At 39.2% G+C, this 24,783-nt stretch overlaps 1 protein-coding gene across 1 annotated transcript in view; it reads left to right on the top strand.

Annotated features, from left to right (window-relative positions):
* Window positions 1-18,166, top strand: part of LOC127640557 (dedicator of cytokinesis protein 4-like) — a 90,050-nt gene extending 71,884 nt beyond the window's left edge. The window contains exons 34-52 of the mRNA XM_052123180.1: window positions 25-120; window positions 229-289; window positions 404-497; window positions 2,210-2,358; window positions 2,606-2,692; window positions 3,073-3,177; window positions 5,744-5,885; window positions 6,543-6,709; window positions 6,831-6,917; window positions 7,148-7,324; window positions 8,984-9,067; window positions 9,607-9,726; window positions 9,829-9,956; window positions 10,279-10,399; window positions 11,220-11,301; window positions 11,448-11,557; window positions 11,943-12,018; window positions 12,121-12,182; window positions 13,985-18,166. Of these exons, the coding sequence (XP_051979140.1) occupies window positions 25-120; window positions 229-289; window positions 404-497; window positions 2,210-2,358; window positions 2,606-2,692; window positions 3,073-3,177; window positions 5,744-5,885; window positions 6,543-6,709; window positions 6,831-6,917; window positions 7,148-7,324; window positions 8,984-9,067; window positions 9,607-9,726; window positions 9,829-9,956; window positions 10,279-10,399; window positions 11,220-11,301; window positions 11,448-11,557; window positions 11,943-12,018; window positions 12,121-12,182; window positions 13,985-14,389 (2,353 nt within the window). The 3' untranslated portion in view covers window positions 14,390-18,166. The remainder of the gene's footprint in view (window positions 1-24; window positions 121-228; window positions 290-403; window positions 498-2,209; window positions 2,359-2,605; window positions 2,693-3,072; window positions 3,178-5,743; window positions 5,886-6,542; window positions 6,710-6,830; window positions 6,918-7,147; window positions 7,325-8,983; window positions 9,068-9,606; window positions 9,727-9,828; window positions 9,957-10,278; window positions 10,400-11,219; window positions 11,302-11,447; window positions 11,558-11,942; window positions 12,019-12,120; window positions 12,183-13,984) is intronic.
* Window positions 18,167-24,783: the final 6,617 nt, after the last annotated feature.

The following is a 24,783-nucleotide window of genomic DNA, read 5'->3' as shown; positions in this document are numbered from 1 at the left end:
TGTCTGAATGTGTGCATGACTCAGTCTCTTGAAAAAGATCGAGAGAGAGACCTGGAGAGAGAGTGGAGTTTCACACATCGCTACTGTCACGCGTCTGATGGAAAGATTACTGGATTACAGGTAATGTGGGCACACCCACTCACATACATGCATACAGAGATGATATATAGCATACAGTACAAACACACATGTGTTCTATGGATCAAAGAGCCCAACATCTCTTCCTAGGGACTGTATGAAGATCGGAGAGGTTGATGGGAAAACAATTGGATGTAACGTAAATCTTCTGGTTCGTTTTGCAGATTTTGTTTAAGATGATTCTACTTCATGATATTTAGAGGAATAGCTGACATGTGTACCATTCCATCATCACACTGTTCTTATTGTCTCTCTCACCCATCAGAACTTCTACAAAACCGAGTTGAATAAAGAAGAAATGTACATCCGTTATATTCACAAGCTCTATGAGCTGCACCTGAAGGCACAGAATTACACCGGTAAAAAATCACTCAGAATATCGGTTGAAATACATCACCTGACTTGTATTTTCAATTGTATGATGTTATGCTTGTTAATGATATATAATGAAATATACAGTTGAAGTCAGAAATTTACATACACTTAGGTTTAAGTCATTAAAACTCACACCACAGATTTCATATTGGCAAACTACAATATCTACTTTGTGCATGACACAAACAATTTTTCCAACAATTGTTTACAGACAGATTGTGTCACATTTAATTGACTATATCACAATTCCAGTAAGTCAGAAGTTTACATACTCTAAATTAACTGTGCTTTTAAGCAGCTTCAGAAAATTATGTCAAGCCTTTAGGCAATTAGCCAATTAGCTTATAGGCTAATTGGAGTAAATTGGAGGTGTACCTGTGGATGTATTTTAAGGCCTACCTTCATGCCCAGTGCCTCTTTGCTTGACATCATGGGAAAAAGCAAAAGAAATCAGTCAAGACCTCAGAAAAAAAAATTGTGATCCTTGGGAGCAATTTCCAAAATCCTGAAGGTACCACGGTCATCTGTACAAACAATAGTACGTACGCAAGTATAAACACCAAGGGACCACGCAACCTCAGGAAGGAGACGGATTATATCTCCTAGAGATGAACGTAGTTTGGTGCGAAAAGAGCAAATCAATCCCAGAACAACAGCAAAGGACCTTGTGAAGATGGTGGAGGAAGCAGGTAGAGAAGTATCTATATCCACAGTAAAATCGACATATCCTGATAGGCTGCTCAGCAATGAAGAAGCCACTGCTCCAAAACCGCTATAAAAAAGCTAGACTACAGTTTGCAAGTGTACATGGAGACAAAGATCTTGCTTTTTGAAGAAATTTCTTCTGGTCTGATGAAACAAATATGTAACTGTTTGGCTATAATGACCATTGTTACGTTTGGAGGAAAAAGGGTGAGGCTTGCAAGCCGAAGGACACAATCCCAACTGTGAAGCATGGGGGTGGCAGCATCATGTTTTGGGGTGCTGTATATACATACACACCCCAATCAGTGTATATATACACTGATCAGCCACAACATTAAAACCACTGACATGTGATGTGGATAACATCGATTATTTCATTACAATGTCAAGGGGTGGGATATATTAGGCAGCAAGTGAACAGTCAGTTCTTGAATTTCATGTGTTGGAAGCAGGAAAAATGGGCAAGCATAAGGATCTGAGTGAATTTATATATATATATATATATATATATATATATATATATATATAGATAACATGTTTATTTAGTGCGTTTAATTATATATGCTCCACGCAGTGCAAAGTAGATTGCTGTCAACTGTAGGCTTGTTCAATGATATGACAATAAAGCAAACAATGTAGAGTTCTTAAGCCACTTTTTGTATGGTCTAATCAATGTTGTATTCATCTGCGGCAATAATGCAATTTTTTTCAAACTGAATTTCAAGCTGTATTATAAATATTTGAATTACTATGCATTTAAATTCAAATGTATGTGATTAATTGTGGTTTATTAGATTAATTAATCAGTATGTCATTTATTAAAATTGTAATTGATTTACAGCCCTAAAATATATATATATATATATATATATATATATATATATATATATATATATATATATATATATATATATATATATATATATATCAGTATGTTATAGTATTTACATGGTTCTCCAAGAAAATGATTATTGTGTTTGTGTATTTGCAGAGGCATCATACACCCTCCTGCTGTATGATGAGCTGTTGGAGTGGACTGAACGGCCCCTCAGAGAGTTCCTCACATATCCCATGCAGAGTGAGTGGCAGAGGAAGGAATGCCTCCATCTCACCATCATACACAATTTCGACAAAGGGAAAGTGAGTCCTCCATCCTGCTCTCTCTCTCTCTCTCTCTCACTTCAAGCTCCACCCCTTCCTTTTTTACCTACATGAAATAATTCAAATGATTTTAATATGGCTTAAAAATTAAGGATATTGATTGCTAATACATTACAATAACTTTGTCTCAAGCAAGTGTGGTTTTCACTTTTTCTAGTACATACTGCCATCTTGTGGTTGTATGAAGTATTATTGTGCTGTTCCCTGTTGATTTGTTTCCTTGTAGTGCTGGGAAAACTGCATCATACTGTGTCGAGAGTTGGCAAGCCAGTATGAGACGACTTATGACTACAGGAACCTCAGCAAAATGAGGGTGAGCAGTTCATTTTCATACTGGGCACATCCACATTGTGTTGTTTTGTCTAAAAAGTACAATTCAGACATCCACATTAATCTAACAATACTGACGTTAAATAATGATTTCCCTCAAGACTTTTGTTTCCAATAGCTGAAAAGTACAGTGTTCATATGAAGCAGATGAAGTTGTTGTTATATTCTTTGCACGTCAGGGCAATTGTTATCTTAATGAAGCGTTTGGCTTCAACGAATTAACTGAACTGCCCAAATTGTTTTATTTAGCCTGAGTCTGTTAAACAGTCGATTGCTTCACAGATTGGGACAGTAATTTATCATATTAAAAGTTGTTTGCATTACATTGTGGTCAATGATGTGTTTTATTTGCTTCCATGACAGATGATGGAAGCCTCGTTTTATGACAAAATAATGAACCAGCAGCGGCTAGAGCCCGAATTCTTCAGAGTCGGTTTCTATGGCAAGAAGTTCCCCTTCTTTTTAAGGGTAACGCTTTTAAAGTGTTTATTACATTTCTAAAACAATCTTTGGTTTTTCAATGTATTGCATATATGTCTCTAGGAGTGAGTATAGCAAACTTATTATTCAAGTCAAGGTAATTTATTCACATTTGTGTGTAAGGTCTTATTGTTTTAAATGAATGTGTACTGTACAGATACTGTTCTCTAAATCCTAAATGGACCCTTTTCACACTTCTGGGTGTGGAACATGGAGGTAAACTATAGCAGAGTAAATAGTGCAGCTGCTGTATAGTGGATAATCCATATTGGTAATTTCCCCGCTCAATCTGCTTGATCAGAAATATCTGGACACCAACAAAATTAGCCGTTTTACAAACTAGTTAATTACCCCACTCAAATGCATCCTATTATACATGAGATGAATCACTATATCCACAACATATTGTATTGGTAATATTACAATTAGAAAATGCATAACTTGCATTGTAAATACGCTGTTTCTGAAAACGCTGTTAAATTAAAACAGAAATTGACTAACTCTGGGCAAAAGTTTCATTATATTATTTCCTTAAAAGGAAAGATCACCCAAAATGTTGTATTCTTCTATAGTTTACTCTTCTGCAGAACACAAACAAAGATTTTTAGAAGAATATCTCTGCTCTGTAAGTTCAATATAAGTAAATGATTGCTAGAACTTTGAAGCTCCAAAAAGCACATTAAGGCACCTTAAAAGTAATCCATGGTGGTTTAATCTACATTATATTTTCTGAAGCTATCCAGATGGTTTTGGGTGAGACCAAAATATAACTTTTTCATTGTACATCTTGCCATTGCAGTCTCTAAGTATAATCGTGATTTCAAGCTCGATTGCACTTCCGAGTGATTGAAGAATGAGTGCTAGATGGCACTATAGGAATTGTAATCGAGCTTGAAATCACGATCGCCAAAGAGACTGTTCTTAAGATATATAGTGAAAAAGGAGTTACATTTTGGTCTGCTCTCAATCAAAACCAATTGGTTTGCTTCTGAAGACATTTTTAACCTGTTGATACGCAATCGCCCGCACACGTTACTGACGTCACTCTGCTTACATTTAATATATAATTTACCGTCTATAAATGTAATTAATTTGAACAAATTATACATATTTTCAAAGGTCTAAGGGTTCAACATTGATATCCGATCTTTGTTTCACGATAGCAATGTTCCAGAAACAGCCATTTGAGCCAGCAGTACAAATGAAAACATCAATATCAAAACGGGACTTCATACCTTTGTTATGAAAACGCGATCGCCAGATGAATCCAGTTCGCCACATTTGGGTCAATTGTCCATGACAAGCATTTATTGAAAAACATCCAATAGCACTTCTTGTCCATAAAAGTGATAAATCTGAAAAATAATTATGTATTCTCCATTTTTTACATGAGATCTCGCCTGAAAGAATTACCCTTCGTCATCGTTCTTCAACAAACTATGCAATCTGAGCAGCATTCATGATGTAAAACTGTATATTATCTTATATATTAGAGTCTCGTAAACAAAATGAGCCTGTCTCCAAAGTCTATTTTAAAAAATGCGGCATAGTTTTATTCATAATAGCCAAGCAGTGCAGTTAGATTTTGTGCCATCTTGAAAGGCGGAGTCTTAATTTTACACCGGCAGCGAATTTACAGAGAAAAAAGCTTGCAGGAACCAAATTTTTTGTTAGATCATCTTCAAATTTGAAACAGGACTTCTTAAGACTTGTGGCTTTGAGAACATTGTATTTCTGGGTTGTCTTGGCACTTTTGTTATTGTTTTTTTTTTTTTTTTAGATTAACTCAAACTATTTCTGCACAAAATATTTCCAATACTATAAGCTTCAGCTTCTCTAACTTTAAAAAAATAACAAAGTATATTATTTCTGAAACTTGGGAAATAAAGCCCAAAGTGTCTTCTTTCAAAAGGTACTACAATTGTGTCCATACTCCAAAGGGTCCAGTAAATACATCCATTTTAAGTTCAGGTATGTCATTTTCATGGTTTGTGCTCAAAAATGGGGTGTGTATCAACTGGTTAAACCACTGGAGTCATTATGGATTACTTTTATTATGCCTTTATGGGTTATTTGGAATTTCAGAGTTCTGGTCACCATTCACTTGCATTGTATGGACCTACAGAGCTGAAATATTGTATTTAAAAATATTTTTCTGGGTTCTGCAAATGAAAATAAAAAGTCATCCACATCTTGGATGGATTGAGGTGAGTAAATGATAAGAGAACTTTCAATTTTGGGTGAACTACCCTTTAAATAAAGTTGTAACAGTGTGGTCCTTTTTATGTAGTATGTCTAACACCCTCTAGATGTCTCACTTAGCTGAAAATTACTGTAACATCTCCAGTTTCCATTTCTGCAACATTCCTAACCCTTTATTTAAATGTTTTTCTGTTTCATTTAAGATGTACTGTATGTCATGAGTGATGGTGGGGGAAAAGTGTCTATAAATAATTTATTCCTTTCTCTTTCAAACTGCATTTAAGCCAGTTCTCTATCTGTCACTTTTGCTTTTATTCATAATTTTTTGTCTGTCTGTGTTGTCTGTCTGCAGAATAAAGAGTTTGTGTGTCGAGGGAACGATTATGAGCGTCTGGAGGCATTTCAGCAGAGGATGCTCAGCGAGTTTCCTCATGCCATTGCCATGCAGCATGCCAACGTGCCCGACCAGACCATCCACCAAGCGGATGCGCAGTGTATCCTAAGCCTCTGTTTTTTACTACAAGAAATCATGCTCTTTAATTTTATCGTATTTGTTTATTTGTCAAGGGTTTACAGATCTGAATGTTAAATGAACTAGCCTGGAGTGAAATGGGATGCTGTGGTGGTTGGCAGTGCTGGTTTTGGGAAAAGTGCAATTAAAGAATGTGGAACAGCTAATGGGGCAGCTGTTTGGATGGGTGTAAACTGTTGGTTGTCATGGCCATTAGACCTTCTCTCTACTCTAATGATCAGATAGCTGGAGATTCTGTGTGGCTGGGTGAAACTTCTTTATTCCAGATGAAACATTTAGATGCTCTGAGGTTGCCCTTTTATAGCTCAGAAGACTTATGAAGATTTATCAACTTTGTCTCAGACTACCTTTACGTGAGACTACCTGGGTCATTTGTTACAGGATAATATTCAGAGAATTATAAGATTTAAGTATGTGACTCCATTGAATGTAATTGCTGTCTTCAAGAAACAATTGTAATATTAATAAGGTTAAATTGTGTGTTTTCTTTTCTTTCCTATGGGATTGTATATTGAAGTTGTTGTTATGTCTGTATGGAAGTGCATTTGTAACTTGTAATTTTTAAATGATAGTAAAAATGACAATCACTTTGTACATCCCTTAACTGGGCGTTATTCAGATCTGCAGGTCTATGCTGTTAGTCCTGTCCCTGAAAACCAGGATGTCCTGCAGAGAGACGGAGTGCCCAATAACATCAAGAGCTTCTACAAAGTCAACCATATTTGGAGATTCCGCTATGACAGACCTTTTCACAAGGGCACCAAAGACAAAGAGAATGAGTTTAAGGTCTAGTGGACTCCCATCCATGTTCCATCTATCCACCCATCGTTATATTTTGTACATAAGTAATTACATTTTTGAAAAGTGAGCTTACAGTTTTGTTTACATTGTTTGTGTTGCATTATAGAGCCTGTGGGTTGAAAGGACGACACTGACCCTCGCTCAGAGTCTTCCTGGCATCTCTCGCTGGTTTGAGGTTGACAAAAGGGAACTGGTGAGTCATAATTTTTTAAAGCAAAATCTGTTAATCTCATTTTTACAAGACTGTAGCCTTTGATAAATCATGAGCACTAAACATGGCTTATCAGAAACTAGTCTTGAAGGTTTTTCAGAGTGCTTAGCCACTGTCATGAATTTAAAGTAACTACCCTCATGATCACACATACCCCATCAAATAATGCAGAGAAACAGAGAAATCGTAACCTCAGTGTGCTTTTGGTGCAGGTGGAGATGAGTCCCTTGGAGAACGCCAGCGAGGTGATTGAAAATAAGACACTGCAGTTAAGAACGCTGATCGCTCAGTGTCAGATGAGGCAGATGCTGAATATCAACCCTCTCACCATGTGCCTGAACGGAGTCATTGACGCCGCTGTCAACGGAGGACTGGCCCGATACCAGGAGGTATCAGACTGAATGTAGAGCCTGGTGAATCTGGTTGTGATCCAGTTTTACTTGGTTGTGGATTAGAACTGGATTTTTAGGGGCAGCTTCCAAAAGCCACATCTATACTAATCCGTTATAGGTTTTTAGAACACCGTTTTCAGCAACAACATGGCATTGCCCAAGCACCACTTATATTTTCTATTTAATTTGCATGCTATTTCACTGCTTTGGAAACTGGTTTAAAATTGTATGATATGAGGAAGTAAAAATATAGAGATTTGGATCTTTTGGATCTTTTGTCTCAGTCTTGACAACAAGAAAAGAGTGTAGATAAAGCAGCTATATTATAAAGACATGTGGAATATATTTTTATATCTGAAGATAGTACTTTAATATAACAATTTAATGGTTTTCGTGTCCTGACACCAATTTCATTTCAGTCCTCATAGCAAGATGAAAGACTGGTTTCTGGCTGTTGCTTTCAGCCAAACCCTCAAAAGAGCATCCGGTGGATATTTAATGACTACCCCGTATCCTCACACTTCATAGAACCGGTAACTGCATGTATCTCTGACAGTTGCCAAGCAACAGCATGTTGAGTGCTGGCCTTTGGTGAGCGTGAGCTTCAACTAAGGCTATTAAAAGGGAAGAGCTAACTACAGGGGTCCTCCTGCATCCTAGCATGCACCTCTCTGTGAAGATGATGAGTTTACCACAGAGCACAGGGCTACAGATCTAGTCACCAAGCTGTGAAAGTTGGATCAAAATGTCACTGACACTTATATAATGTTAGTATGCTAGATTAAATGATAGTTGTGGAACCATTCCCTCAGCATTTTTGTTAAGTTGTGGTATTATTTCTCAGAAATGTGAGCGTGCAGGTTCGTTTAAAGGACATGAAAGAGACATGAAGTGTATTTCACAGTGATAGATTGTGTGGGTTTATTTATAAACTCAGATTTCCTTGGAAGTACAATTGTGTCCTAACCACATATGATAAAGTGCATTCTACACCGAACAAGCGGCACAATCAGAACATATTTTATGTTTAATGTACTTACTGTAGGTACTTAATAATGTTAAATGTACTGAAAGGAAGCTGCATTTTGGACTAGTGAGAGTTCATATTAGGCTGGGCAACTCTGTACCCGCAGATATAGAAATCAATGAATTGCAAAATGCCCTATCACTTTTCGCGATCGCAGCTAGTTTGGACAAAAATGCGGAAAATATACCTTTTATTCTATGTGGTTTTAGCATGTAGCATCTAGTAAGGACATGGCATGAAGCTTTCGATTGCCTAAATGCTAGACGTTGACCGATTGTGGATTTTGCCAAGACTGATGGTGTAAAGGGCCGATAGCCGATTAATCGGCCGATAGTTCTTAAAATCGTTATATATGATATATAAAAAAAAATCTTAGTCTTTCATTACTGTGACGGGCTCAGACATAGAGGCTACAAGATCCCAAAATAAATAAAATCCCAGATGCAGTTTATTGATTTACCAAAATACCAATAATAATAATCGGTAAGTATCTGCATACATTTCTTGCAGATAACCGATATTTTCCAAAAGCAATTATCGGCACAGATTAATCAGTAAAATTGATATATCGGTCTACTTCTACTCAATGCAAATGATTGACATGTCTCTTTGTGTATGTTCTCTTGCAGGCATTCTTTGCGAAAGATTACATCGCAAATCATCCAGAGGATGGAGAAAAAATTACGCGTCTTAGGGAACTGATGTTTGAACAGGTACTAAAACACTAGTACCTGTTCAGGGTTGAAAATATCAGGGAATTTTACAATTGTAAATTCCAAGCAAGGGAAAATCATGGAAATGAAATAAAATATTAAAATTTGTGAAAGGTCATGAACATTTTTATTAGTCAACATAATTTTGCTCTTTTAATCATGCTCTGCTGTAAAATGTCTAAATATCTCAAATCGGCTAGATATTGCGGTAAAGGCTGATCGCTATCCATATTGATGACCAATTTGGGAACTAATTCTTTTGAATGAATTATTGTTCCAACCAGTTTGCAAATCATTTATTAGTAAATCAGTCTGAATTAAAATGATTTTAAAAAATCCTGATCCAGTAATCACAAATGCCTGTAAAGGGCAAGGAAAACTCTTGAAAATTCATTAAAAAACTGAATCAAAAGTGTCGAACCCTGTATTTACAGTATGTAGAAATCAAAATATTGATTTCACAATTAACTCAGGCAGTGTACTACTGTATGTAAATGTTTTCTTTGTTCTGCTAATAAAAATGATCTGTCTGCACACAGGCCCATATTCTGGAATTTGGTTTAGCAGTGCACGAGAAGTTCGTACCGCAGGACATGAAGCCGTTACATAAAAAGCTTGTAGACCAGTTTCATGTAATGCGCTCCAGTCTGGGTATTCAAGTACGTTTGTGCACGTGTTTTGTTTTTACAAAATGCTGGTATTACATTTTCGACCAGAGATAACGAACCAGGGACTAAAACATTGTGTTTTCTGTTGTTCAGCAACAAGAGTTTCCTGCTTATGTACGAGTTAGTCCATTGCATTTGACCAATGGCAGTTTGCGCACCTGTAGGACCCCTGTGCCTAATGCCATCAGCCCAGAGGGAGGCAGAATCGTGGCAAGACGCAGGTTTGTGTCATGTTGACAAGACTGTTGGGAATATGCTCCTTGTTGGGGTGTTTGCTGAGGATTTTTGAAACTCAAGATAAAATGCCTGAAAGTTCAGAGACAGGCAGAAAAGGGAAACGTGTTCTTAAGATTGATAAACTGACTACTGACTAGTTTGTCATATGAAAAGTTGAATTAACTGTGTGTTTTACAAATATAAAATCCCTGGCAAATAGTTGTTATTTTGAAATGTTCATGTATCACATTTTTCAAATTGGCACTTCAGAATATGCTCACACATATGCTGAATGTATCGCTCTTGTGTCTTTCACTTCTCTTTTAGCCCCCTCAGCTATCCAGCTGTCAACAGATACTCCTCATCCTCACTGTCATCACAGGCCTCAAACGAAGTGAGCAACATCACCGGCCAATCAGAGAGCTCGGATGAGGTCTTCAACATGCAGGTGAGAAATCCAACAGAACAACAGCTACAACTCAACCAATGGATCCTTTCACAGACTGTGACGATGCATTTCCACCATATTTAGTAGCGTAAATCTTGCAAAAAAATCTTAATCTTGCAATTAGTTTTAAAAAAACGAGTCACCACATGAGGCTTCTGAGAGAAGGACAAAACATTGTCATCTTTAAATTATATTTGCTGTGGTCTCCCATTCACTCCCGTTTACGCTGCAGTCCTTTACCTCCGTGTTCCAAAACCCAGAAGTGTGAAAAGGGTCCATGGAAATATTTTATTGTATATACATTTTTAAATTACGTGTTTAATTAGTATATTCTATTTCACAGCTTTCTGGAATGCTTAATTCTGATTGGTCGACTGTAGCAGTATGTGTCCAATTATTTTTGTATAATGACCACTACACTGTTTAATTGACCGTTATTCCAGGCAACCAATTTCCTACATAGCTGTGCAAGTCTTTTGAATCACTCTGCTGTTTTTTTCTTCTCACAAAAGACAAACAAAACAAACCAAACAGAATTTTAAACTCAAATCAGTATGTTCATTTATTTATTTATGAAGCAGTCATATAATAAGTGGGATAAAATACAGTCAGTCAGTTTATTATTGAAAAATAAACCCCTTTTGCCTTACATTTCTAATTGACATTTTTGAGGCTACCACTTTGGGGTTTACATTATTTTGGGACCATGTTTTTGTCTGGGATAATTTTTGGATTACGACCGACTGACTGTACAATTTTCCTTACTTATCCCATGTATTTCATAAAGAGAATAAAGAAAAAAACGTTTGTGTTTTTCTAGCCCAGTCCGTCTACCTCAAGTCTCAGCTCAAATCACTCTGGTTCACACAATGTAAACAGCTCTGCGCCCTCCAGCAACAGAGGTGAGAGAGGTCAATAGACTTTAAGCAATACGGCACTCGAAAGCAAGCCATGCTTACAGCTTTATTGCCATCGTTTCAGAGCATTGCCTCATTTCCTCTGTCATTTCATATCTTTTCAACACTATGTCTGTGTTTCTCTTCATTAGCTTCTCCATTGCCGTCTGACAAGCACAAGCACTCCAGAGATAATGCCTCTCTCTCTCCGCGGGACAGACTCTGCAGTGGCATGTTTCCTAGCCCGCTGGATCCCACACAGGTCAGTGCTGTTGTGACTGTGGTAGAGCTGTGGTTCAACGACCTCTATTTTAAAGACAATGTGATATGACATTCACATCCCATTTAACTTCCATATGATAAACAATTTAAAAATAACCAGGTTGTTTCAAATGATTTTTCTTGCCCATTTGGCCATGGTTACATCAGCATAAATGAAAAGTTGTTTCAGAGAAGGTGAAAGTTAATACATTTTTAATAACATGCATTAATGAATCTTGCACATTAAGTCTAGAGACATTTAATGAAGTTATATATGTTCAGTTCGGATCAATTTTGATATCATGTTGTCTTTAAATAGTCTACTTCACAGTGTTCTGCCAGTTTCAACAGAGAAAGACAATGTAGCAGATTTTTATCTCTTGCAGAGGATGATTCCTTTCCAAATCCCAGTGGATACAGCATTACCACGCTGTGAACCTAATCTTCCCACACCTGAGACGGGTATTGGCAGCTTTCTGCTATGAGAAAACACTAGTTACACCAGATTTGGTTATGAATCACTCAGTAACATGCCTTTTTTCTGTGTGTGTGTGTGTTGAATAGGATCTCTGTCCAAGAATGTAAGGTCACTTTCTCCCATGCCAACAGCAAGGTCCCCTCAGAAGGTGAGTTGTTTATGCTTCATTCACTCTATATTAGTGTCATATTCTGTTTGTTCTAGTGCTACATACCTATTTGAAGTTAAGATAATTAGAGTAGCCCAAAAAACACATAGGAAGACACAGATGTCCTATCAGAGTTACAACATGTTTAGCTCATCACATTAACTATGGACACGTTGCACTAATGTTTGACAACAAAACAATGTCTATGCACATTTTGTTTATCATTTAAAAATGGGTCATTGACAAATGAGGTTGTCAAAGGTGATACAAATGAGAAATTCTGTACAAATCTTGTTTTAAATCAGATTTGTCAAATTCATGGAAATGTCCGTGTTGGTTTCATAAATGTTTTAAAAATATTTATAGCATTTTCTAAAACCAATTTAAATGAAAAACCATTAAAAATGTCAAGTGGTGTAACCATCAAGCTATATGTATTAAAAAAAACTTTCCTTTTACCTTGAATATCGCTTAATCTTTCATTCAAACTTTTCATTTTCAAACATACTTTATCAAGGTAAAAAATATGATTGTTTTTCCTAAACTTTGAGACTGTATATTATATTTGACTCTCCAGTGCTGGAACAGGGCTAAAACAAATTGTGGATATAGATCTGACTATGCAAGACTGTAGTTTGAATGTAATCACTTTTCTTTGCTTATTTCATTGACTGCATTTACACGATAGCCTATATTGGCGTTAGCAAGCTAGCCAGCAACTTAGGAAGTCTGAGAAGGGCTCATTTTTTAAGTTGCGTTGCAAGCCGTTCACACATTGGCAAAAAAGGCAAATATTACATGAAAAGTGTTACATACACCTTTAATTTAAAAAAATTATAATAATAATAGATTTTTCCAATGTACTTAAGCCAACATTACTTTTTAAAGTATTTTAGCATTTAATGAGATTTTTTTTCCCCTTTTCTTTTGAAATTGAATACATGTTTAGCATAGTAGGAGTGTATTCAAGTAATTGTTTTGTGTGAATTGCAGTTTTAATGTAATATAATAGATCCTGACAACAACAAAAACTAGTCACATTATGGACCCACATACTGTGGGGTGTGTGTGTGTGTGTGTGTGTGTGTGTGTGTGTGTGTGTGTGTGTGTGTGTGTGTGTGTGTGTGAGGGTGTGTGAGGGTGTGAGTGAATGTTTTGTTACTAAATTGTGCGCTTGCGCTTTTCTTAATGTGTGCTACTTGGTCTGAAATGTTGTTATATAAAGCATTCATACACATCATACTAAAGTGTGACTTATGTGTTCAAATAATTTATAGGTTTTAATATATATTTGATTACACATGAACTATTGATGTGTTAAGCATTATAAAATGTTTGTTAATGACCTAGCTATGAAAATTTGGTAACACTTTGCAATAAGGTTCCATTTGTTTAAATTAGTTAACAACATTAGTTGACATGAACTAACAATGAACAATATTGTTACAGCATTTTTAAATCTTGGTTAATGTTAATTTCAAAATATATGAAAAAAATTATAATTATATTAAAAGTTGAATTTGTTAACATTAGTTAATGCACTATGAACTAATAATGAATGAACAATTGTATTTTTCTTTTTTTACTAGCATTAACTAAAATTAATAAATGCTGAGAAAAATGCTGAAAAATATATATTGTTCATTGTTTGTTCATGATATCTAATGCATTAACTAATGTTAATGAATGGAACCTTATTGTAAAGTGTTACTGAAAGTTATTCAAAGTGTTACCAGACTATCTAATATTTACAATAAACATCATGTTTCATCATTAATTTTTTCCTTGATTTTGTTCTGCAGTCAATGATCCCACCCCTCACACCCTCCCCCACTGATGGCTTGCCAACGGGGAGCCTGGTATCTCACTCGCCCGCCCGCTCTGGCAGCTACAGCAGTGGCATCTCCTCCCTTAGCCGCTGCAGTGTCTCTGAAACCTGCGGGATCGACCTCCCACTGCCTGACCCTCCTCTGCCCCCTATCGTTCCCACAGATGCACCCATTCGCCGGGGCAGCAAGACCCCTCCGCCCTACAGTGTCTACGAAAGGAACAATCCTCGGCGGATGACACCACTTCCCCACAGTCTGTCAGTGCCGCCCAGTACTGACAACCCCAGTCTGACCGCAAAACCCCAGTTGAATCGCATACAGCGAATTAATTCAGAACCTCGCCACCGGCCCACCCCCAGAAAGGTCTCCCAGCTGTAGCATGTCAGTTGGCCTACGTGGGACTACTTTTATGGGAAAACTGGGACTACTTGACTTTTCTTTTGTTTTTTTGTTTTTTTATATATATACAGTATTTTACTGCAAAATTACTTTTGGCCAGTTTATGAATCATAATTGGAAATGTTTTTAAATGCAAGAAGGTACATTTACTTTTCCCTTTGTCGTTTAGCATTTTTCAATATTTTGGTGGGCTTTTTAGCCTTTCATTTAAGCCGAAAGTATGCTTTTGTTTTCTATTTGCTGCTTCGTCTCACGCAGAGTGTGGTTTCGTAAATTTTGTCATCAGCAGGGTCTGGACTGACTGTCCACGACCTGGAATTGACTGCAGTTGCAGTGTGCATCTGTCAAACATGACAGAACGGTCAATGGAGTATACTTCGAAAAGCTACAATACTCGACCATGCGTGAAACATAATGGCAGGTGGAAAAAAACGAAGTATACCCTAGGCCAAATTGAGGCAGACGGGAAAGTGGGAGCGAGAGAAGGGGATCAGGATCAGGACATGTTCCAAGCCGGATTTGAACCCTGCCAATGCTGTGTGCAAGTGTGCTACCTCCTGCGCCACAAGAGGAAACTAAAACAGAATGTGCTAATTTCGATCATGGATGTTTTGCTATTTACATTCTTTGATATTATAGAAATCATTGCAATTTTATTTTACATTTGCATATACAGTGATTTGGTGACAATTTTGTGAATGGCCCTTTAGATGGTGAGCTCATTCTAGTTCATTTGTATATATCTCACTCTCAGTTACCTAAGCTGAACTGGACTGAACTAGACATCTTGCTGTCTCTCTGACAAGCAGTTACAGCTGGAAATGTCAATTTATTAGAAAAGCCATGAAGAGATTATGTACGCTTTGAAATGGCATGTCATTTACAGCAAAATACGAAGATCTGGCAGGTCCACATCCCATTTGGAGAGCTCTGAAACCTATTGCTAGCAAGGAGTACAAATTCAATGTCTGTACAGTGTTCCTTTTCACACTACAAGAGTTTTTAGTCTTACATAAGCTGAGGTGTGCAGCTAGCCCTGCATCTCATTTTATCTGCTTTGTACTTTCTGGAGTGGCTAAAAGGTGCTACATATTTCTTAGTGGTTTTTTTTCTAATGTAGCCTTGTATCTACCGAAACTGCCTGACCGTTAAATGTGCCATGTGATGAAATGGTGTGGTCTCTGAGTATTGTGCCAAAGACGCAAGCAGTATTAACTTCTTTGTCAGTGAGAGTAGTTAGGAAAGCTTAACTGAAGTTACTGTGACTGCTAGTGCTCAACAATGTGATTCTTAAACAGTGTGCAGAGGCATAGATCAAGACTGCATGGGGCATGAGCAATACAAAGCAATATAACTGTTGTAGTTTGCAGAGAGTGATATAATCTTAATACAAAACATCATCTAGTTCTGAAATGAGTTTTCCCTGCAGCCTAGTCCCAAATCGGGTTGGTCTACTACAATCACTTCTAAACGTTATTGGGTAGATTTTCAAAAATGTTCCTGTTATTTCTTGGTCTTTTACATTTTAAATCTGAGAGGACTTTCGCATTAAGGTCAGAGATTCGATTTGTACTTTCTTTTTTGAACTCCTGTTTGCTGTTTTTGTTTTATATACCCACCAGCCACTTTATTAGGTACACCTGTACATCTTCTTATTCATGGGATTATCTAATCAGCCAATCATGTGGCAGCAGTGTAAGGTATGAAATCATGCAGATATGCATCAGGAGCTTCAGTTAATGTTCACATCAACTATCAAAATGGGGGGGGGGTGATCTCAGTGATTTAGACAGTGGCATGTTTGTTGGTGCCAGAAAAGATGGTTTGAGTATTTCTGTAACTGATCTCCTGGGATTTTCACACAAAACAGCCTCTTGAATTGACCAAAAACAAGAAGCATCCAGTTAGCAGCAGTTCACGAAAATGCCTAGTTGATGAGAGAGGTCAACGAAGAATGGCCAGACTGGTTCAAGCTGACAGAAAGGCTACGGTAACTCAGATAACCACTCTATACAATTGTAGTGATCAGAATAGCATCTCAGAATGCACAATGTGTCAAACCTTGAGGCGGACGTTGGGTTCCACTTCTGTCAGCCAAGAACAGAAAACTGAGGCTGCAGTGGGCCTTCCGTTTGTTTACCTCTTTAGAAATACAGTTTTGTCAGACCAGGCTATTTGTTTCCAGTCGTCTACTGTCTAGTTTTGCTGAACCTGTGCCTACTGCAGCCTCAGATTCCTTTTCTTGGCAGATAATAGTGGTACCCGGAGGGGTCTTCTGCTGCTGTAGCCCATCTGCCTCAATGTTCGACATGTATGTGTAGAAATGCTTTTCTGCATAGAAATGTTGTGACATGTTTATTTGGGTTACTGTCACCTTCCTGTCAGCTTGGACCAGTCTGGCCATACTCCTCTGACCTCTATCATCAACAAACCGTTTTCACCCACAAAACTGCTGCTTGCTGGTTGTTTTTTATTTTTTGCGCCTTTCTCTTTAGACTCTAGAGACTGTTGTGTATGAAAATCCCTGGAGATCAGCAGTTACAGAAATGTTCAAACCAGCCCGTCCGGCACAAAGAATCATGCCATGATCTAAATCACTGAGATCACATTTTCCCCCATACTGATGGTTGATGTGATTAACTGAAGCTCCTTGAACCATATCTGAATGATTGTTTACATTACACTGCTGTATTTTTTATTTTTTTTTGTTGATAAAAATAAAAGTTATCCTTTTTTTAAGCATCTCATTTTAATAAAAAAATACCCTAAATGAATCCTCACCCTATTTTATCTTAAACTGTACATTATATGTAATTCTTTATCATTGAAACATTCTAAAATTATAAAACATTATATACAAACACGTGCAGCAAGTTTCTGCTTCAAAGTTATATGTGAAAACATTACATTCTGAAACATCAGATTCAGTCTAATTATAAAAAGACATTCCTAAGAAAAAATACATAAAATTGCAACATTTCATACAATCTCAGTTGATGGTAACAAACTGCTTTTTCACTGCCATACTGATAGCCCACAACACTTTAAATTATTATTGAATAATGCATATTTGATATATAGTATATTCTTGTTGAAATCAAGATTACAAATTTGCACCACAGAGCACCAGTAGAAATCACTTTACATTGTCGATTATATTGTTGATCACAAATAGATAATTGAAATAGTTTATATGTGATGAAATTGTTCACATATTGCAATTTATTATAATTTTTATTTTTTGTATATAAATAATGTTCTTCAAGTGAAAATACTTGCTTGCTTTAGCCAACCTAAAACATTAAAAGCATGAAGAACAAAATTAACATTGGAATGATTACAAAATATCTACAGATGGGCACTGTAAATTATTTGCTTGTAATCTATTTTATTAATGGCTTTGCAGCTATGTACTCATATTCCCATGTAATGAGAATGGCTCATTTTAGGCAATCATGTTTTGTAAAAGTTGCAGCACTTCAACTCTAGCCACGCTTGTATTTTTCCTCTCCTTTTTTTCCTCTCCTTTCACTGTCCTTTTTTATGGATTATACTCTTTCTGTTCAATTTTTTGAACTTGTAAAGTTGTACTTTATATCATACGATGGGATGAAAGTATTCCATATAGCCTGTATAACAGATTTTGTACAAATGGTGTTTATATGAAAATGTAACCAGTTCATAGCTTTGAATGTTGCAACTAAAGTTTTTATTTGTAAATGTTGAATATTAACTATCAAACAAATAAAGGTTCATTGATGTAAAAAGTTGGTTTTTAATGATTATTGCTGCTTATTACATCTGTCGATCTGGTTACAACTGCAACCTTGTTTCCCAGAAAGGAGAGAAAGAGACGCTGCGTCAGTAGCTGTTGTTATGATCTCTGAAGCCCATTAAATCATGACAATTTATTGGCAGATGCCACTTTTCCACCATTTCGTCAGGATATATGACAGAAGGGAAAAGAGGGCATCTTTCTGTCCCTTATCAGCAAGAAATCAGTTGTGTGGCAAGCATACATAGAGCCTCATTCCCTCCTTTAAGGGAGCCAAGGTTACTGTTGTAACCAGACCGTTCCCTTTCAAGTCGTCACTTTGGCACCACATCAGTAGCTGGTGCTATGGGAATCATATACCATCACACCATGCTACTGATTCACGCTCACTAAGTGATGCCTTCTAAAATAGTTAAATAGTAAAATAGTTAAAGGGTATTGACAGGGTCTCCTCTTTATATTGACAAACAGAAAGGAAAAGAGAGATAGAATTCAACCATTTAAGTTAGAGAATATAACAGTGTGTAACAGTTTGGGAAAGGAGGATGCGGGAACTGGAGTAACAAACAAAACGTTTATCAAACAGAACATCAAACTGAAAACACAGCAACATAAACACACACACAGAGCGGCCACGTGTGTGTGTGTGTGTGTCTCTCTCTCTCTCTCTCTCTCTCTCTCTCTCTCTCTCTCTGGCATCCCCGGTTCTTCCCTTATCTCCCTCCCAATTATTAGGCAATTCAGCGCTGGGCATGTATCCTCATGGCCTGGCCACGCCCTCCTCCTCTTCACACTCCTCCACTGCCCGATTCAGGCCAGGGCGCCGTCCGGACTGGGTTACTCCCCCATTCCCATTTCTGGAGGGGAGATACTGCCCTTCTGGCCTTTCCGCCACCCGATGGTCCTCCATGCTTCCTGAGAATCTGAGAGAGACGAGAGGAGGTAGGTGGAGAGAGAAATAGCAAGTGGAAGAGACAGATAGAGAGAAAATAAATGCTTTTGCGTGCACACCGCCCACCCAGTCCTCAGCCGCTACTCTGCCCCCTGGCAGACCACAGCGGCTCCTCCGCCTCCCGGCAGATGGCAGCGGTGAGTGCTATTGGACAACTTTCCCTTCTTCCTTTCCTGAGTTTTGGCATCAGTGTAACAGTTCAGGAAAGGAGGATGCTGGAACCGGAGTAACAAACAAATCAAACTGAAAACACAGCAACATAAACACACACAGAGTGGCCACGTGTCTCTCTCTCTCTCTCTCTCTCTCTCTCTCTCTCTCTCTCTCGTTCCCTGCTCTTCCCTTATCTCCCTCCCGCTGATTAGGCAACTCAGCGCTGCATGTATTCCAGCCCTCCTCCTCATCAAACAGTGACCCTTGCCAAACAAGGTAGAGAAGCACCAAACAAGGTTGTAACCAAACAAGAGAGTAAAACCTGGCAAAGGTGCTAGTGTAAACCTAGCCTGCAGACAGACACAAGATCTTCAAGAACACATCCTTAGCCCAAGCCCAGGAGGAGGCCATGCTCCTGGTAGAGTGAACTTAAACACACATAGGACATTACATGCTTTGAACTCATAAGCAAGCACAATGGCATCAACAAACCAGTGAGAAAGTCTTTGCTTGGAGATGACCAAACCTTTTGAACAGCCTCTAAAGAAAAGACAAAGAGCTAATCTGTCAGCCAAAATTGACATGAGTGGTCAATGTATATGAGTAGCACTCTCACAGAACAGAGCATGTGCTGTTTCTACACCTTATCCGATGCAAACCAAGGAGAGGAAGCTTGTAAGGTAAGAACCTGAAGCCTGAAGGGAGTGGCCAAAACATTGGGCACAGAACATTACCTAGCCTTCCTAAGCCCAGTCTAAACTGTAAGGAAGTGTCATTAACAAATACGGCCAGGAGCTCCCAAAATATGTTTGACTGAAGCCACAGCAAGTAAAAGCACTGTCTTCAGGTAAAATTTGCGAAAGCTTGTTGCATCAAGTGACTTCAAAGTGGGCCTCTACTTCCCCTGGCTGAGTCCCTGACACGAAAGCAGTGTGCCACAGTGCAGGTGACCAGGGACGTACAATGCGTGGACAAGAGATGCTTCCCACAACAGAGGAGAAGCTGGCATGCCAAGTTCAACATTGGTCTTAAATGCACTTCCACCTGGCTGTTTATGTATTCCACAACTGCATTGTTGTCTCTCTGGATCTGTATGTGGAAATCTGGCACGACTGACCAAACAGCTCTGAGAGCTAGGAAGACTGGAAGCAGCTATAGCTGATTGATGTGCCACACCATTCATGCACGTGAATTTCAGAGGCACCAACATGGCAACAGAGTTGAGTTTCATTCCCAAGAAGACTGGGCACCAACACACTCCAAATTGGTGAGTAACAGGTCCCGGTGCTTGCAAGCTTGTACCTCTGACTGTGCTAACAGCAACCAGTCATCAAGGTAGCTCAAAACACAGTTGCCACTCAACCTCAGCACAGCAGAGTGTACACCATTTCGTGAATGTGTGATGAGCTAGGTGCAAGCCATAGAACAGTACTTTAAACTGGTATGCAGTCCACTGAGGACAAATCTTAACAATGACCTGTGATGAGGGGCTATGTGCAAGTGAAAATAAGCATCTTTTAGGTCTATTAACACAAACCAGCCCAGAGGACAAACATGAGACAAAATTTGCCTTTGAGTAACCATGTTTAACAGAGACTTCACAAGTGTCTGGTATAAGCATCTCAAGTGCAGAATGAGGGCAAAACCAGCGTATACCACACTGTGACTATTGTGAAAAGTCTGTATCTCCAAAAAAAATTCACATTTAGAGCATGGAAAAACACTTTTTCTCATATAAAATCTTACAAAATGAATCAAAAATAACATAATTAGTCACATTTAGCACCATTACATATCTGTAAGTGAACTGCTAGATATTTTAATTGGACTTACACTGATGGCCAAAAGTTTGGAATAATGTACAGATTTTGCTCTTATGGAAAGATATTGGTACTTTTATTCACCAAAGTGGGATTCAACTAATCAGAATGTATAGTCAGGACATTAATAACATGAAACATTGAGGGCCTGGGTAGCTCACCGAATAAAGACGCTGACTACCACCCCTGGAGTCGCGAGTTCGAATCCAGGGCGTGCTGAGTGACACCAGCCAGGTCTCGTAAGCAACCAAATTGGCAGGGTTGCTAGGGAGGGTAGAGTCACATGGGGTAACCTCCTCATGGTCACTATAATGTGGTTCGCTCTTGGTGGGGCACGTGGTGAGTTGTGTCTCCACACGTGCTATGTCTCTGTGGTAATGTGCTCAACAAACCACATGATAAGATGTGCAGTTGACGGTCTCAGACGCAGAGGCCCCTCAAGCCCTGGAAGGCTCGAGAGGCGGAGCCCTGGAAGGCTCGAGGATGACCTCAGTGGTCGTGAGCACTAGCAGAGACTGGGGAGAAGGTGTCCTCTTCCTTCTCTATCTCCTTCGGCCAGCAGGGAGCGTAGTCAGGGGGACAGTCGAGGCTACAGGAGCTGGCTCTGGAACGGTCGAGGCTACAGGCGCTGGCTCTGAAACGGTTCAGGATACAGGCGCTGGCTCGCTGATGGTCGAAGCTACAGGCGCTGGTTCGCTGACCGTGGAAGGCAGAGCCATGGGAGGTCCTGAGGACGGAGCCATGGAAGGCGGAGACTGGAGAGCAGAATCCTTTCCTCTTCTCCTCCTCCGGGCGGACGCTGGCTCTGGGAAGGACGTGCCTTCCACGGCTCCGCCTTCAGAGCCTTCTACGACTCCGCCTCCTGAGCCTTCCATGGCTCCGCCTTCCACGGCTCCGCCCCTGGAGTTCTCCATGGCTCCGCCTACCACGGTTCCACCCTCGAAGTCCTCCCTGGCTTCGCCTTCCACGGCCCTGTCTCCGGAACCTTTTACGGCTCCGCCTCCTGAGCCTTCCATGGCTCCGCCTTCCCCGGCTCCGCCTTCCATGGCTCTGCCACCTGAGTCTTCCACGGCTCCGCCCTCCATGGCTCCGCCACCTGAATCTTCCGTGGCTCCGCCTTCCAAGGCTCCGCCCTCGGAGTTCACCATGGTTGTGGTCCTATGGACACCCCCCGGGCATCCTGACCCAGTCCCTGTCCTGTGGCCACCTCCCAGGCCTCCTGACCCAGTCCCTGTCTTGTGGCCACCTCCCAGGCCTCCTGACCAAGTCTCCGTCCTGTGGCCGCCTCCCAGGCCTCCTGACCCAGTTCCCATCCTGTGGCCGCCTCCCAGGCCTCCTGACCCAGTCCCTGTCCTGTGGCCACCTCCCAGGCCTCCTGACCCACTCCCCGTCCTATGGCCGCCTCCCCAACCTCCAGACCCAGTCCCCACCTTGAGGTCATCCCCTTGGTCTCCAGACCGTCCGCCTGACCTTCTCTGGTCTCCCTGGTCCCCAGCTCCATCTTGGCCCTGCCTCCCGGACCGGTCTTGGCCCTATTCCCCTCATCCCCTTTCCCCCTTGTACCTCCTTGGATTGCCTGTTTGCCCCTTGTGCCTCTTTGGACTGCCTGTTTCCCCCTTGTGCCTCCTTGGACTGCCTTTTTGCCCCTTGTGCCCCCCTTGGACTGCCTGTTTTCCCCTTGTGCCTTCCTTGGTATGCCTGAAAGAAACTCACAATACAATGCAATGCACAATAACAAGCAAGCAAGGAAGTGTCAAAAAGATACACTGTTCAATAGAGCTCAGGCAGGGTCAGGGATGTAAAAATAATTAAATTGCTGTTAAAGTGTGCAGTTTAAAAAACAAAGTGAAGTTTCAGGTGTTAAGAGCACAAAAGATGAAATCACGATCCTGAAAGAGAAAATTCCAAGCGCACTCTGCCAATAAATTGCCATGATTTTAAAGGACTTTCGAGACCATCACTTCTTGGGGGAGTTTCCCAAAGCTTCAGCTACTGACGCATCGTCGACTTGACCGACATGAATAATAATTTAAACTTTGCATCCTACACTTTTTGAAGGTGTTCCAATAATAAAAAAAAATATTATGGTTTTAAAATAGCAGTAACTGTTGTAACCATGGCATTTTGGTGAAACTATGACTGTAAATGTTTGTAAGTTAAGTTGTCTGCAAATTCGTGTTCAGTGTAACAAGAATATGAAAAATTGCCTAAAGATCCTCGATCACATCTAATATTCTGACATTTTCTTATACTAAATTTTTTTCTAAATGTTCAATGTTTCATCATCGATCAACACAAATTTACATAATAGCACAAAACACTGATCCTCTTCTTCATTCCTGTTAAAAATTTTATATTGTGTGCTGCCTTGAATAAGACCCATAAATAGTATTTTTTTTTTTTTTTTTTTTTTTTTGGAAGGGCACAGATTAGAATAGACATAGAACTGTTTCAATATTGTCTCATACAAACACTTTCTAGTTTTTAATCAATTACGTGTTGAATTGTTATTTTCCATTAATTCGGATAATGTAATATTATTTCGAACTCATAGCACGTGCCCAGTGGATGTGCTTTGTTTACATGGAGGGCTTTAGGACCCTGACAACAGCACGCGCAGTTTCTTGCTGTTCAAAAGGAGCGACGTCCAGCACATACATAGACAGTAGGTGAGTGTACACACGAGACTGAAAATCATTTATCCACTTCATTCACATATTTCAAGTGTTAAAGATGATATGCGTGAAATGTGTAGGCTACATGTATTGATTTTGTCCATAAGCCTATATTAGGAAGTTCAGCACACGACCCGTTTGCCCTTGTTTGCAGTATTAGTGTGGACCTGTCAATACGGGATTGAAACTCTACAAGCTAAATCATGGGAATTTACTCTTGAACTGTGAATTAATGTTCTCAATAAAAAGAAGCAAGGGTGCTGTTACAAAATTATATTGAGACGGAGCATTTGCCAGTGTTGTGGCTACTGTATGAACAGTAGGCTACAAACACAGAGTTTAGAGGCTGTGTCTTAAAGTGTAATGAGTGACCTGCCTAGACAGCATTTTTGAGCTTTAAAACACAACGCAGGCGTCTCGAGACGCGTTTTTTTCCTGATTAACATTTTTTTTTTTTTGGTCCACAACATCCCAGTGGTCATACATGATTGACACAAACACACAAAAGAATCATTATCACACATCCACCAACATCATATATCCGCCCCGTGAGACGCGTTTTTTAAACGTAATATTTTTTCTACATGTGTTTTAAAAATGCAACTCTCGTCGAAAAAAGCAAGACGCAACGGCCGACGTCCGTTCTTTATATGTATACAGTATAATGTATACACACGTCAGTTTTTATTTTTATTTACTGGTGTTTATATACTCTGTTTTGTGTGAGTTTGTACAGTTCTCTTTTGGTAGTATGCTGCATTCTGAGCCTTGTCCGGTGAACACTTTAAGTTGTTCAAATGACAAAAAAAAATAAAAATATTAAAGAAAAAATTAAAATAAAAGCATCCTTTAGATATCTAGCATACAAGTGGATATTTATCAAAACAATTGTCTGGATATATCACACATCTTTCTTGCAATTTTACTAGACATTACTTTTTCAGTGAGGAACATAAACCATGAAAAAGAAGACTTTAATGAATTTGAAATGTGGTTTA

The sequence above is a fragment of the Xyrauchen texanus genome, chromosome 49 (genome assembly GCF_025860055.1).
Source record: "Xyrauchen texanus isolate HMW12.3.18 chromosome 49, RBS_HiC_50CHRs, whole genome shotgun sequence".
Taxonomy (NCBI): Eukaryota; Metazoa; Chordata; class Actinopteri; order Cypriniformes; family Catostomidae; genus Xyrauchen; species Xyrauchen texanus.
This window is presented reverse-complemented; position numbering and strand designations above follow the sequence as displayed.